We start from the raw sequence: 13,333 nt of genomic DNA, 5'->3' as shown, positions 1-13,333 counted from the left end.
TCTGCCTGGGGGTTGCAGTGATTCTTGAGTCCCCATACGGAAGAGCAGGGTAATGTGGTGGGGGAAGTGTTGTGCCAGGGGTGAGCTGGTTTTAACTGTGACATAGAGAAAGGCCAAAGCTGGGAGTTGAACCAGGAAGGCTTCCCGGAGGAGGAGGTGGGCGGGGCCAGCTTGGTAGAACAAAGGAAGGAGTGAATTTTCTTGCAGGTGGTAAGAGATTGAGCCTAGGCTCAGATAAGGCTGGAAACATCCCTCCCCCCTAACCCTCTACCCAGGACCACCTCTCCGGTCTTTGTCCTTCCTTGCAGGGTCCGGGGGCGCTCCAGGAGGTGACAGTGCCCGGCCCTCGAGGCGGAGCCAGCTGTGGGGTGCGCGGCCGGTCTGGAGCTCCGTCCCAGGGTGGGGAGCGGGGGTGAGCAGGCCCCGCGGGGGGCTCCAGCAGCCCTTACAAGGAGTGTTGCCGCTCTCCGGGCGGCCCCGCCCGCCGGCCTCCGCCGGCTCCTCCTCCTGGCCGGGCTGGGCCGGGCCGCGGGAACGCAGCCCGCTTGGCGCTCGACGCCAGGGCCCCGGGCGAGGACATCGACGGGGCCGAGCCCGCGAGCGCGAGGGGATCCCCCGATTTGTTCTGCTGGGCCCCGACGGGCGGGCACGCTGCTCGGGGCTCTCCTACTGACTACCCGTGTCCCTTTTCGTAGCCTCACCATGTCCTCGGTGTTTGGGAAGCCCCGCGCGGGCAGCGGGCCGCAGAGCGCGCCACTTGAGGTCAATCTGGCCATTCTGGGACGTCGAGGGGCCGGCAAGTCCGGTGAGTTGGGTGGGGGTGGGGGGCGAAAGGGAAGGGTTTGGGTGGGGACGTTGTGGACTTGCTTGCAGGAAGGCTCCCTCACTGGCTTTGGGGGCTTCCTGCACCCAGGTGGGTTGGGTCAGACAGTGTGATTTTCTTCTTTGACTCAGTTTCTTTGTTGCTTGGTGCTCTCTCTACTTTGTCCTCAGCTCTTCCATCTCTCATCTGTTCGGTTCCTCACCTGCTTTCCTTCTCTGTCTGTGACACTAGGTATCTCTCTCCCCTCTGCCTGTCTCTGTGTCTCCTGGTCCTCAGCCCCTCTCTCCCTTGCTGTTCTGCACCTTCCATCTCCTCTCCCTGGGGCCCCCATCAGCCCTGAGGACTAGCACCAAAGGGACCTGTTAGACACTAATCCCAAGCCCAGGCCCCTGTGAGCGTAGTCACAGCCTTGTTATTCCTCAGTTTAGGCCGGGGATGAAAGAAAGTGGTAGAGGTCACTGGCTGCTGGGATTTTCCAGGGAGGGGCTCACTCCAATTCCCTGGAATGGAACAAAGTGTGCATTCTTATCAAACGTATTTGTTTCAAGTCAGAACCCTCTCGACTTTCTGGAAACATGTTGGACCTAGGTCCCAGGCGGCTGGGACTTGTTCTTGATGAACCAAGATCTTCAGTTACCACTTGAGCTCAGGTGGGTAGGGGGGAGGGTGTCACCACAGGCAGAGACCCAGAGAAAGGGTTCAGCCCTGCCCCGTTGCCACTTACAGCCCCAGGCAGCTGATGGTAGGAGGGCAGAGGGGCTCCTCCTGGGGCTGTGTTACAGTTACAGCCATTAGTGACTGGCTGATGTGGGCTGTTAGCTATGAGTTTCCTTCCCCAGAGTATTCTTTGAGACTCCATGGGATCCTACTCTCCTTCTGAAACCAGCCCCCCTGACTCAGAGAGGGGACTCTGAATCATGTTTTCCTACAGAAAAGATTTGCCCTCTTCCTTTTGAAAATCAAACTGTGTCTGTAGCTCTGTTATTAGTATAGTTTAGCCAGTGACTACATGTATGAAGGAATTTAAATTTTAAAGTATGTATTCCCTGGGTAGTAGTTTGCCAAATGACACTGTTTGGAACCCTGGGAAAGAATTATAAGGATTTTCTTTAAAATATCACATTACTTTTTAAGAGTCCAGCGTAATAATTGGCTGACCCTGGACTTTATGTGGCTAAATTCTGAGCAAAATCAGAGTCCTATTAATGAATTCCACCTGAGCAGAACCTCATTTTAAGTTTTACATTCTTCATAAGCACAAGACAGAGCCAAGACTTGAGACATAGAGGACCAAGGACTGGAGGGTGTTTACTTGGGACGTGAGTGTTCATACTCCTCCTGGGGATCACTGATCAACTCAGCTTTTACTCTTTGGCTTATAGCCAGAACCAGAATAGATGCCCCCCCATTCCAGAATCTTCACAACTTGACCAGCGTGGGAGATACCTCCCTTCAGTTTGACTTTCACCAGGCTGAGGCTGGACTCCTCAGTTTTCAGTCTCTATTTCTTTTTTAAAAGATTTTATTTATTTATTTGAGAGAGAACAAGAGCAAGCATGAGCAGGGGGAGGAGCAGAGGAAGAGGGAGATGCAGACTCCGCATTGAACCCGACTCAGGGCTGGATCCCAGGACCCCAGGATCATGACCTGAACTGATGGCAGATGCTTAACCAACTGAGCCACCCAGGTGTCCCCAGTTCAAGTCTTTATAAATACCCCTTAGGCTTGCCTCTCATGACTTTTCTTGCCATTAAAAAAAAAAAAAAATGCCAGGATGCAATTGGAGGGGCATGGTTCCTCTATTTCTAGTTTCTGCTGAGCTTCTTAAACCAAGTCCTCAGCAACCAAACACATTCCCCCAGAGAGCTGAGCTGAGTGTCAGCCAGGAGTCACAGAGCCTAGATAAGGCCTCCCTAAATGAGAGGGACAACCTCCAGGAGCTAGCAGCCAGACATGGTGGGGGGAGACTGAGCCAACTTCTTTCTGCTTCCCGCAGCTCTGACTGTGAAGTTTCTGACCAGGAGGTTTATCAGCGAATATGACCCCAACTTGGGTAAGAAACCACTCCTTCCCATTCCTCCTACTATTGTCCCACTTGGATCCCTGCAACACACATGACTATACTGTGGTGGGCCCAGGCCTGACCAGGATCTATCATCTGGGGGCAGAGGGGAGGAGCCACCAGGATGACTCAGCCCATGGGACAACATGGTTTAAGTGCCAGAAAGACATCCTTCCATAGCCCACCCCAGACAACTGGCTTAATTAAGAGAACTGAGAGAGGCTGATTTGCCCTAAAATATGAGGAATGGTAAGACTTAAAAAAAAAAAAAAATAGCAGAATGTCTGTAACTATTATTATTCTTTAAAATGGTCACTCGATGTACTTTCCAAGAAAAACTGGACAAAACACTTGAGAAATTCTGTAGTGTTACTGGTTTCTGACCCATTTTTGAACCACACAAGAAAACTTGTCTAGTTTTATAGACATATCATGGTCTGTTGGAAGAAAGGATGCTCTGTTGTCAGAGCTAAGTTTAAACCCTAGCTCTGCCACTTACTGGCTGTGCAACCTTGAAGCAATAACCTAATCTCTCTGAGCTTCTGTTCCTCATCTGTAAAATGGGCATAAAGGTAGCTGTCTCAGAAAATTACTGTGAGAATTAAAGAAAGAACACGTGTAAAAGATTTATCCTAGTATCTGATCCACAGTAAACACTCAATGCATGTCCATTTTTCCTCCCTCTCTCTCTTTTATTTTTTTTTTTTAAGATTTTTATTTATTTGGGAGAGAGAGAGAGAGAGAACGAACAAGCAGGGGGAAAGGCAGAGGGAGAAACAGACTCTCCGCTGAGCATGAAGCCCGTGGGGCTCAATCCCAGGACCCTGAGATCATGACTTGAGCCGAAATCTAGAGCCAGAGACCCAACCAACTGAGCCACCCAGGCGCCCCCCTTCCTCTTTCCTTAAGTTTACATTTATAACATTTGTTTATTGCAAACTGTTCCTGAGAAAAATAGTGTGTCTGGATATGCTTAACCTTTTGAAAATGGGGGTTTGCAGTCTTGGATGGTTTTTCCCATTCATAAGAATTAAATAAGGCCCTTGTGGGACCCCTGAGGGCCCTTCTAGAAAATGCAGGGCGATGGGGCACAGGACTGGAAACGCAGCAGTACAGCACTGGCTGCAGCATGTCTCTGATGGAAGGCACTGTGACATCTGGAGGGAAGAGCCCCTGAGCCTGTTGGTGCCCTCAGTTCAGGCTGGAATATTGAATCCCAGTGTCGGAGCAGGAAGGGACCTCCGGGCTACTGAGTCTATCTGATTAGCATGGGAGTGGGACACAGGGTATAATTGTGTGCCAGCCAAGGGAGGTGTTGAGAGAGGCCAGAACATGAAATCAGATGGAGTGGAGGAAGGGAAGATAAGTAGGGAGGGGGTGAAAAGGAAAGGCATACAAGCAGGGGTGTCTGGGAAGGGGGAAATGGAGATTTCCAAGGATGGTTCCTCAAAACCCATATTCTACCTAGCTCAGATAGGGAATACTTATACTAAAAAATATTAGCTGTTCCTCTGAAATTCAGATTTAATCGGTCATCCTGTATTTCCTCTGGCAGCCTGCCTCTACGTGTCTTCCTCCCTGCCCCCACTCCTTACCCTTCCTTCAGGGTCCCTCCAGAACAGCCTAGTACAATGGTGGTTTGGGCTTTTTGACTGAGTAATTTTGGAGTCCTGACCTGAGAGCGAAATGTGTGGTCGCACTGTCCGGGGGGTGAGAGGGGTGGGGAGCCGCTCCACAGTGGTCAGTCGTCCCGTCCTGAGAGCCTGTCCGCTGGAGAGATGACGAGAACCTCTCTCCTTCAGCATTCTGGGAGGCCTGTGCCATGTCTTAGGAGTTCTGCCCCACCATCTGAACATTCCAGCCACTGTCCTATGGCTGGCCACAGCACTATGGGGACCCCAGGATCGGGACCTTTCTTTCTGTGCAGAAAGGTCTGAGCATCCAAGGGAAGGGTTCGCCACCAGGACATGTAAAACAGCTCCTTCTCTTTTCTGAGGTCTTCTTTGAACCCAGAGTGAGCTTCTTGAGCATGGAGACCTTCACTATTTATTCTCATTTCTAGCATGGAGTACAGTACTAGGCTCAACATAGATGCTCTTTTTTTTTTTTTTAAAGATTTTATTTATTTATTTGACAGACAGAGATCACAAGTAGGCACAGAGCCAGGCAGAGAGAGAGAGAGAGAGAGAGAGAGAGGAGTTAGCAGGCTCCCTGCAGAGCAGAGAGCCCCATGTGGGGCTTGATCCCAGGACCCTGGGATCATGACCCGAGCCGAAGGCAGAGGCTTTAACCCACTGAGCCACCCAGGCGCCCCACAACATAGATGCTCTTAAACATGAGATGGAATTTTGGTTTTAGGATTAGCCTTTAAAGAAGAATTCCAACTATTATCGCCATTTTGCAGGTGAAGATATTGAGGCAGAGAGGGCTCAGTGATTTGCCTATGGAGAACCTCGGTACAAAGGAAGATGGGTCCCACTGCAGCAGCTTTCCCATAAGGGCAGCATAATGCCCTAGAGGGCCTGGAATCTCTGAGCCTCAGTTTCCCCATCTGCAAGATGAGGCCAATAGCCTGTGCTGCATCTGAGCCAGGGTCATGGCTGGGAGAACTGGTCGGAGCTGAGAGAATCAGTGTCTATGGAAAGGCTATGCCTGTGCTGAGTGCTCCAGGAAGGGGCAGGGGTCCCCAGGAGAGGGGCTGGGGCACCTTGCCTGGCTTGCCCAGGGCAGAATGACAGTTTCTCACCTCTCTTGCCCTCATCCTGCTCCAGTAAGGATATGGGCACCATTTCCAAGGCATCATCCTACACACACTGACAAGAGTGCCTTTAAAAGATTATTATTGGGTAATCAGGGGAAAAGTTAGGGAAAAGAAACTTCTCTCAACGTGGAAGTCCTCGGAATATTATTTAGAAGGAGGAGTTGTGAAGCCCATGTGAACCCCAGAATGCTCTGGAGAGCAGGACTTGGTGATGAGAGGACAAGTTACTGTAACTTGGAAAGGACCCTCCACGTCCAGTCACCTCACTTGCCAAGGAGGAGGAAGCTGGATAAGATGATCTCTGAGGCTTCCCCCTGCTCACTCCTGCGTGTGCCACATCTGGACTGGGAGCTTCTGCTCTTCCCCTGTACTTTGCCCAGATAGAGCTGGAGGACCAGCTGGTCCCCTGAGCAGAGGGTGAGGGGGTCCCCACATGGAGGCAGCCCAGCCTAGAAGACCTGAGTTCACTTCCCTTCCACTGGTGGGGTGCTTTGTGGCAGTGGGCAAGTTCCCTCCTCCTCTGGGCTTCATCTCTCTACAGTGGAGCTAACAGTAACCTTGAAAGGCTATTTGCTGTGAGGAACCCCAGGAGACCAACACTGGGCTAATATTTTTCCTTGGACTGGGAAGGACACAGTGCCTGTTTCGGGGTGGGGGAGGGGGTGTGGAGCAACTAAAAGGGGGGCATCAGGCAACTTTGGCAGGAAAATAAAAATCTGAACAAGATGTAGGCATCTAGGAGCAGCTCTTCTTGCACCAAATATAGTTAAACGTTTGGGGCATATTTTCCATTAGATTTTTTTTTTTTTTTAAATCTTTGAATAAGAGCAGCTATTTATCCAAGTCCCCAAACAGGCTGGGGATGGGAGCTGTCTGTGATTCCTGTTGGCTGCTAGTGGACCTGGCGTGTGTCCAGGCCTGGCTTGACTGCCAGGGACTCTCAGAGACAAGTGGCTGTGAACTCAGCCAGGGTTCGGGTGGGGTGGAGGAAGGAGGGGAGGGCCCTAAGTTCTGCCTTTAGAGGTCTTCTTTGGGGCCACTTGGGGCACAGGGGCATCCAGGGAAAGGTGACAGCCAAGTACACTCACACACATGGGCCAGTGGCGTAGAGGAAGGTTAGAGATAGGGAGAATGATGGCCAATGTGACAATGAGGTCTTCTCTGCATGCCTGGCCAGCTGCACTTTCTCAGGTTTGAGGTCATGAGAACCAAAAAAAAAAAAAAAAAGCAAAAACTCATGAAAACCAAATAAGGTCAGTGGTTTAGTTCATAGTATGGAACCAATGTCAATTTCCTGCTTTTGATCACTGTACTATGGTTATGTAAGGTGTTAACATTGCTGGGAGCAGAGGGAAAGGCACACAGGAACTCTCTGTACTATTTTGCAATTTCCACATAAGTCTAAAATTATTTAAAAGGAAAAAAATAAAGAAAAAAAATCACCTAGGAATGTGAACCTGCCCTGTAAACTCAGGACTACCACAGTCCCCACTGTCCTTGACCAGGCATTTATGGTGTGCCAGGCCCCGTGCCTAAGGGCTAATCCAGTTCTCGCACAGCCCTGGGAGGGTGCGTGGACAAGCACTGGCACAGTGCCTGGCACAGAGTAAACTCTGGAAAACTTTTAGGCAGTGTTATCATGTTATCCTCATTTTACTTTTTTTTTTTTTTTTAAGAGATTTTATTTATTTGAAAGAGAGAGCTGGGGGGAGGAGCAGACGGAGAGGGACATGGAGCCCGAAGTGGGGCTCGATCCCAGGACCCTGAGATCATGACCTGAGCCGAAATCAAGAGTCAGATGTCGGGCGCCTGGGTGGCTCAGTGGGTTAAGCCGCTGCCTTCGGCTCAGGTCATGATCTCAGGGTCCTGGGATCGAGTCCCGCATCGGGCTCTCTGCTCAGCAGGGAGCCTGCTTCCTCCTCTCTCTCTGCCTGCCTCTCTGCCTACTTGTGATCTCTCTCTGTCGAATAAATAAATAAAATCTTTAAAAAAAAAAAAAAAAAAAAGAGTCAGATGTCGACCAACTGAGCCACCCAGGTGCCCCATGTTACCCCACTGTAAAGTGAGGACACAGATTCTCTAAAGAATTGCCATGACTTGGCCAAGTAGCTGAGCTTGGGTGTGACTCTACATGTCCAACATAAAATATTCGACTACACTAGAGTCCTCTGCTATTACTTGGTAAGGATTATTTGTAAACCTTCTCAGGGACTTCTGAATAGAGTCACGCATGCACACACACACCACCACCACCACCACCATATGTCATATGCTTTTCTTTCCCGTTGTTGTTCGGGAGGGATGGGCTGGCAGTGCAACCGCAGAGGGCTCTGCTGCTAACCAAGGCTGTGGGCCACGCACTCCGTCCTGTAGGCTTGGTGGGTGGACCCGAACGCAATGCTATCCCCTGTGGCATGCTCTATGACTGACCTCTCGTGCTCTGAGCCCTGACAGGTAGAGCAGCATCTCCCGGCTAGGAGGTTCTGTCTGTGCCCTCCATTTGGGTGAGAGCCAAGGCCTTTCCAGTTTGTCCTAACTCAGCCAGCCCCGGAATAGATCCCCCAGGGTCTAGCACAGGGTGGCTGGGACTCAGACCCAGTCTGCGACTGAGTGGCCTGGCCTGCCCCTGACCTGGCTCGCCGTCTGTTGCAGAGGACACCTACAGCTCCGAGGAGACAGTAGACCACCAGCCTGTCCACCTGAGGGTCATGGATACTGCAGACCCGGTAAATTACCCCTGTGGGTAACAGGGTATGTTACTCTCCAGGGTATGGAGAGCTGAGAGTCAGTGCGGCCTCCTGAGAAGTCCTTCTCCCAGAGCAGAGACCTCAGATGGGAATTCATAAACTTAAACTCTAGTTTGCTATGTGACCCTGCATGAGGCACTGAACTTTCCAGGCCTGAATCTTTTCATTTGCCGAGTGAGAAGAGATGAAATGGGGTTGGGGAAATCTGTGGTTGCTGGCGTCAGCTCTGAGATCCTGTGCTCAGGGACTCGATGCTCATGCACACCTGGAGGTAGGGCACACTTTACACTGTGGCCCCCTCGGCCCAGGCCCCCTCAGTACACACATTCCCTCTATGTTCTCACCACCCCCTGCCAGGGCTGGATACCAATTATTCCCAGAGGCCCAGGGTCACCATCAACCTGACCCCCAAACCAGCAGTGCCCGGGGACAGCTGGGTCTCTGCAGCAGCCATGCTAGAGTCTTGGCTCTGTGCCCCAGAAGCCAAGGTCCCCGAGCCTCTGGCTGGGTGGTGGGAGTGAGGCTCCCGAGACAATGCCTCCTTTCACACCAAGCCAAATCCACACTCAAACACCCCTTTGAAAAGGGCTTGGCTGGGGAACAATATACAAAGACGGAGGGAATGGGGAGGTAGGATGGAGGAGCTCAGGTGAAGGCCTTCATCCCCAGCGAGGCTTCCCTCCTTTGCCCCAGGACACCCCCAGAAACTGTGAGCGCTACCTGAACTGGGCCCACGCCTTCCTGGTGGTGTACAGCATGGACAGCCGCCAGAGTTTCGAGGACAGCAGCAGCTACCTGGAGCTGCTTGCTCTGCACGCCAAGGAGACACAACGCAGCTCCCCAGCCCTGCTGCTGGGCAACAAGCTGGACATGGCCCAGTATAGGTGAGCATGGACCGGGTGTCCTCAACTCTGGGGCTCACTGTCCTCATTTGGGAAGGCTGTGTGTTGTCATCAGGAGTATTGGGCTGCTAAGGAAAGTTATCCCCACAACTTTAGGTTAAAGTGTACAGTGTGCATGGCCTTTCAGACAGGCCACGGCAGGAAGAAAGAGCTTCTGGCCCACACGGGGGGTTGGACCCTAAAAGTAAAAAGAGAAGCCACTTCTTCCGTCCTCATGGGGCTTTGTGGTGTCTCTTGGCCTCACCGTTTCTTGCCTGCCTGTATGACCTTCCATCCTCATTCCCCGTAGCTGGCTGGTTATTATTTGGTGCCCGGTTCCAGTTCTGAAAAGAAAGGCCGTGATTGGCTCGTAGAGTCAGGGGTCTGCTCTGGTCCAACCAGCTCTCGCCTCACCCAAGCATGGCACCAGGCCCACTCCCACCATTGGCGGTGCTGAGGGCAGCTTTTCTTTGAATGGACTGGACTTGAACCAGAGGTCACAGACTGGGCCAGAGGACAGATTACCAGCAAACACCGCAGCATTTTGCTTGGCGAGCAATGTTTTCAAAGACCTGGAACTGGAATGCTTTGAGGAGGGGTATGCTCTTTGCAGCTGACCATAGGCCTTGCCACTCCCCATGGCTTTCCTCCACTCTCTCCGTACATTCCAGTTGCTTGCCTGGGCCCTGAAAGCATGACGCTTCCACCTGATGGGTAATCCCTGTGCCCTTCTCTACCACTGACCTTTGTCCCTTGTGACCTGTCCACCTTCGGAGTCTGGCGCCTTCCACCCCCCTTCCATCTGTCCCTCCCTGCTCATGGCCAGTCACTCCTGCTTCCCCAGACCCTAAAGGCCCGCTGACTGGGATAAGGCAGGAGAGGATCTTCGGTGCAGAACAAATCAGATGGGCAGTGGGAAAGGGACGTGCAATCCCATGAAGAGAGGCCTCCAGGGGAAGCTTCAAAAGCCATCAAGCCCTCAGACCAAGACAAATTCCATCTCAGGGAATGAAGGAAGTTGTGTCATCTTAAAGCCAAAAGGTGGTTTTTGAGGAATCCTAGAACCCATGATGCCTGGAAGAGGGGTCAGAAGACTAGATGGTGGTAAATCTATCTTCAGTATGAAGGGGGACACTAGACCGCTGTTTTGATCCCAGTCTTTGCCACAGGGATTGTCCAAAGATGGTTGGGGAGCAAATAACAATGACTATGGGGCTCAGACAGAGCAGCTTCGTTCCGTAAGGAGAGTCATGCAGTTTTCCCTCATTTCCTTCTTTGATCCAGGCTGGTGGTGGGTCAGGATTTGATGCGGTCAGTCTTGTAGCTGAGATCGCTGTGCTCTCGTGATTGCCTTGCAGCCACATGCTAAATTGTGGGTTAGAGCAGTGGTTCCCGAGCCACCGATAAATCACCAGCAGGCTGCTGCACAACAAGAAAGGATCATGTGACGTGCCCGTGTCTCCCATTCACAGACATGTATGCGTGCACGGGGTGCTAGTTTCTGGAAACTTAGGATTCAGGTCCCCACAGTGAGAAATTTTTAGACTCAAGCTCATCATAAAAGCAAAGAATATGAAGTATTCCTTCAAAAGGGGTTCCTCAGGAAGCAGTGAGCTTACAGACAGGACACCAGCCCTGGGCGGGGAGTCCAGATGCTCTGCGCCTGGCCCTTTTTGGCCCAGTCACTCTCCCGTCTGATACTCCCCTGGGGAAGCTAGCCCACTCCCAGCCCCCTGTTCTTGCCAAATTAGCCTTGGGCCAAAAACCTCTTTCCATCAATACCCACCAGTCTCAGGGGCTGTGCCACTGTTTGCAGGAATGCCCGGCGGGGCAATCAGCAGGGCAGGGTGGTCCCCGAGATTCAGCCAATGGAACCTTGGCCTCAAGACCTCGGGTACCATCATCCCTTCTTTCTTCTGGACATCTGAATGACCCAAGAGCCAGTCTTTTTCCTCTCATTTTGATCCTCATGGCTTTCAGGCCAGAAACTTCCAGGACCTCCCCAGTTAAATAGTCGATCCCATCAGGAAAGATGGTATAGGACAAAGCTGACAATAGGTGTTGTTCCCTCTCCCCTTCTTTCCCTCTTTCCCATGAAATGTCACCCTTGGTCTCCTCTGTTCTTCCCCTGGACAAGCAGCAACACTTTCTGCATGAGTCCTGAGAGCTCTGCCAACCACAGGCATCCTGAGGCACCTCACCCTCCCTTCTCTGGGGTCTCATACCTTTCTGTCCAGATCCCTGCCTTTCTCTGGAGCTGATCCCACAGGCCAGGGTGGGGGGTGGCTTATTTCCTGACCGAGGACCCATGCTGGCCTAGAGGGAGGCAGGGCTGGGAATGACCGTCTTCTTCCAGACACAAGCAGGGTTTAGCCAGTAAGCTGCTCCCTTGCCCACGCTTTGGTCCTGAATTCTGGCTTCAGTGACATCAGCCATCATTTACTGAGCCCAGACTCTGCGCCAGGTACTCCACCGGGCACACAATGCAAGTGGTCTTTCTTAATTATTTCGGCAACCATGCGAAGCAGATGCCTTTATCACACTGTACTGATGAGATGCCTGCAGGTCCCCAAGCCCGTGAGTGGGGAGATGAGTGTAGGTGTGGGCCTGCCTGACTTGGATGTGTGCTCCTGACCCTGCCTCGTCCTGCTTCCCCCACCAGGCAGGTCACCAAGGCAGAGGGTGCAGCCTTGGCAGGCAAGTTTGGGTGCCTGTTTTTCGAGGTCTCCGCCTGTCTGGACTTTGAGCACGTGCAACATGTCTTCCACGAGGCTGTGCGGGAGGCACGGCGGGAGCTGGAGAAGCATTCCCTGGCCCGGCCCCTTTTCATCTCCGAGGAGAGGGCCCTGCCCCACCAGGCCCCGCTCACTGCCCGGCATGGGCTGGCCAGCTGTACCTTCAACACGCTTTCCACCGTCAGTCTGAAGGAGATGCCTGCTGTGGCCCAGGCCAAGCTGGTCACTGTGAAGTCATCCCGAGCCCAGAGCAAGCGCAAGGCGCCCACCCTGACCCTGCTGAAGGGCTTCAAGATCTTCTGAGGGCACCCATCAGGATCCCAGGCTCAGCAGCTGGGTGAGGCTGCATGACAGGGGCTGGCTTCTCACCACCGCCTCTGCCTCTTTTGGAAGAATAGTCCTTGCCCTCTGGTGGACAGCTGACCGCTCTTCCAGCACCAAGTAATGTCCCGGACATCCAGTTCACTGTGTGAGCTGGAGGGACAGGCAGGAAGGCTGCTCTTCCTCACTCCAGACCTTGGTTTCCATGGTAACCGCTGCATTTCCTGACCCCGAAGGGAAATAGCCCCTGAGACAACCCAGAGACCTGGGGTTAGCCTGAAGTGGAAGGAAATTACAGTGTCCATCATGGTGCCATCAACCCTTCCTGCTCCAGCTGCAGCCAGATGTGTGCAGCTCTGGATGGTCCCCTAAGCGTTGGCCTCAGAACATGCCGCACGAGGAGCAGTCCTGAGATCCTAGCACCACCTGGTGGACAGGAAGGGCAAAGCGGCTACAGGTTGTGGGGGTGTGGCTTGAGCCCGGCCCTCCTGTGGTCTTCTAACTTCACAGAAGCCCAAGACAACAAACCCCACAGTTTATCCAAGCAGAGTCTAGTTCCAATAATCCTATGCGACAGGCTATGGAACCAAAATTCCCAGGAAGGGCTACTTCCAGTACTTTGCCTTTCAGTGAGGACTGGGGGCTCTGGGGTAGGGAGCTTCCAGTGTGTTTTTCCCCAGAGACAGGGCCCCCTTAATTCCCCCTTCTTAAATGAAGGACTCTCTCCACAGACCTTCAGGACCAGTCTCCTGAAGTCTAATGATCAGAGCTGCAGATGTTCAGCTGCAGGTGTTCAAAGTCATTCTAGTGACCGGCAACCAGGACTCCCAGGAGCCTACAACTGGGGTTATCAGACCTCCAGTTGGCACTATCAGCCTGCCCCAGGCTTGTAGGTAGAAACACAGTACACCATCTGTAGTCTGCTCTAGCAGGACCCAGTAGCAGGACACTTTGACAGGGGGTCTGAATGTTCAGAGTCCACTTTTGAAAGATAGAAGCTAAG

At 52.4% G+C, this 13,333-nt stretch overlaps 1 protein-coding gene across 2 annotated transcripts; it reads left to right on the top strand.

The window, feature by feature from the left end:
* Positions 1 to 509: 509 nt before the first annotated feature.
* On the top strand, positions 510 to 12,920 carry RASL12 (RAS like family 12). 2 transcript variants are annotated; one of them, XM_059180802.1, is made up of 5 exons: positions 513 to 805; positions 2,820 to 2,876; positions 8,299 to 8,372; positions 9,087 to 9,277; positions 11,937 to 12,920. In XM_059180802.1, exons 1-5 carry the CDS (start codon positions 703 to 705, stop codon positions 12,310 to 12,312), a joined length of 801 nt encoding a protein of 266 aa, XP_059036785.1. In that variant the 5' UTR covers positions 513 to 702; the 3' UTR covers positions 12,313 to 12,920. The 2 variants fall into 2 exon arrangements, with proteins under 2 accessions (XP_059036787.1, XP_059036785.1); XM_059180804.1 differs by lacking the exon at positions 2,820 to 2,876 and having other exon boundaries at positions 510 to 805.
* The last annotated feature ends 413 nt before the right edge of the window (positions 12,921 to 13,333 follow it).

Source organism: Mustela lutreola, chromosome 7 (genome assembly GCF_030435805.1).
Source record: "Mustela lutreola isolate mMusLut2 chromosome 7, mMusLut2.pri, whole genome shotgun sequence".
Taxonomy (NCBI): domain Eukaryota; kingdom Metazoa; phylum Chordata; class Mammalia; order Carnivora; family Mustelidae; genus Mustela; species Mustela lutreola.
This window is presented reverse-complemented; position numbering and strand designations above follow the sequence as displayed.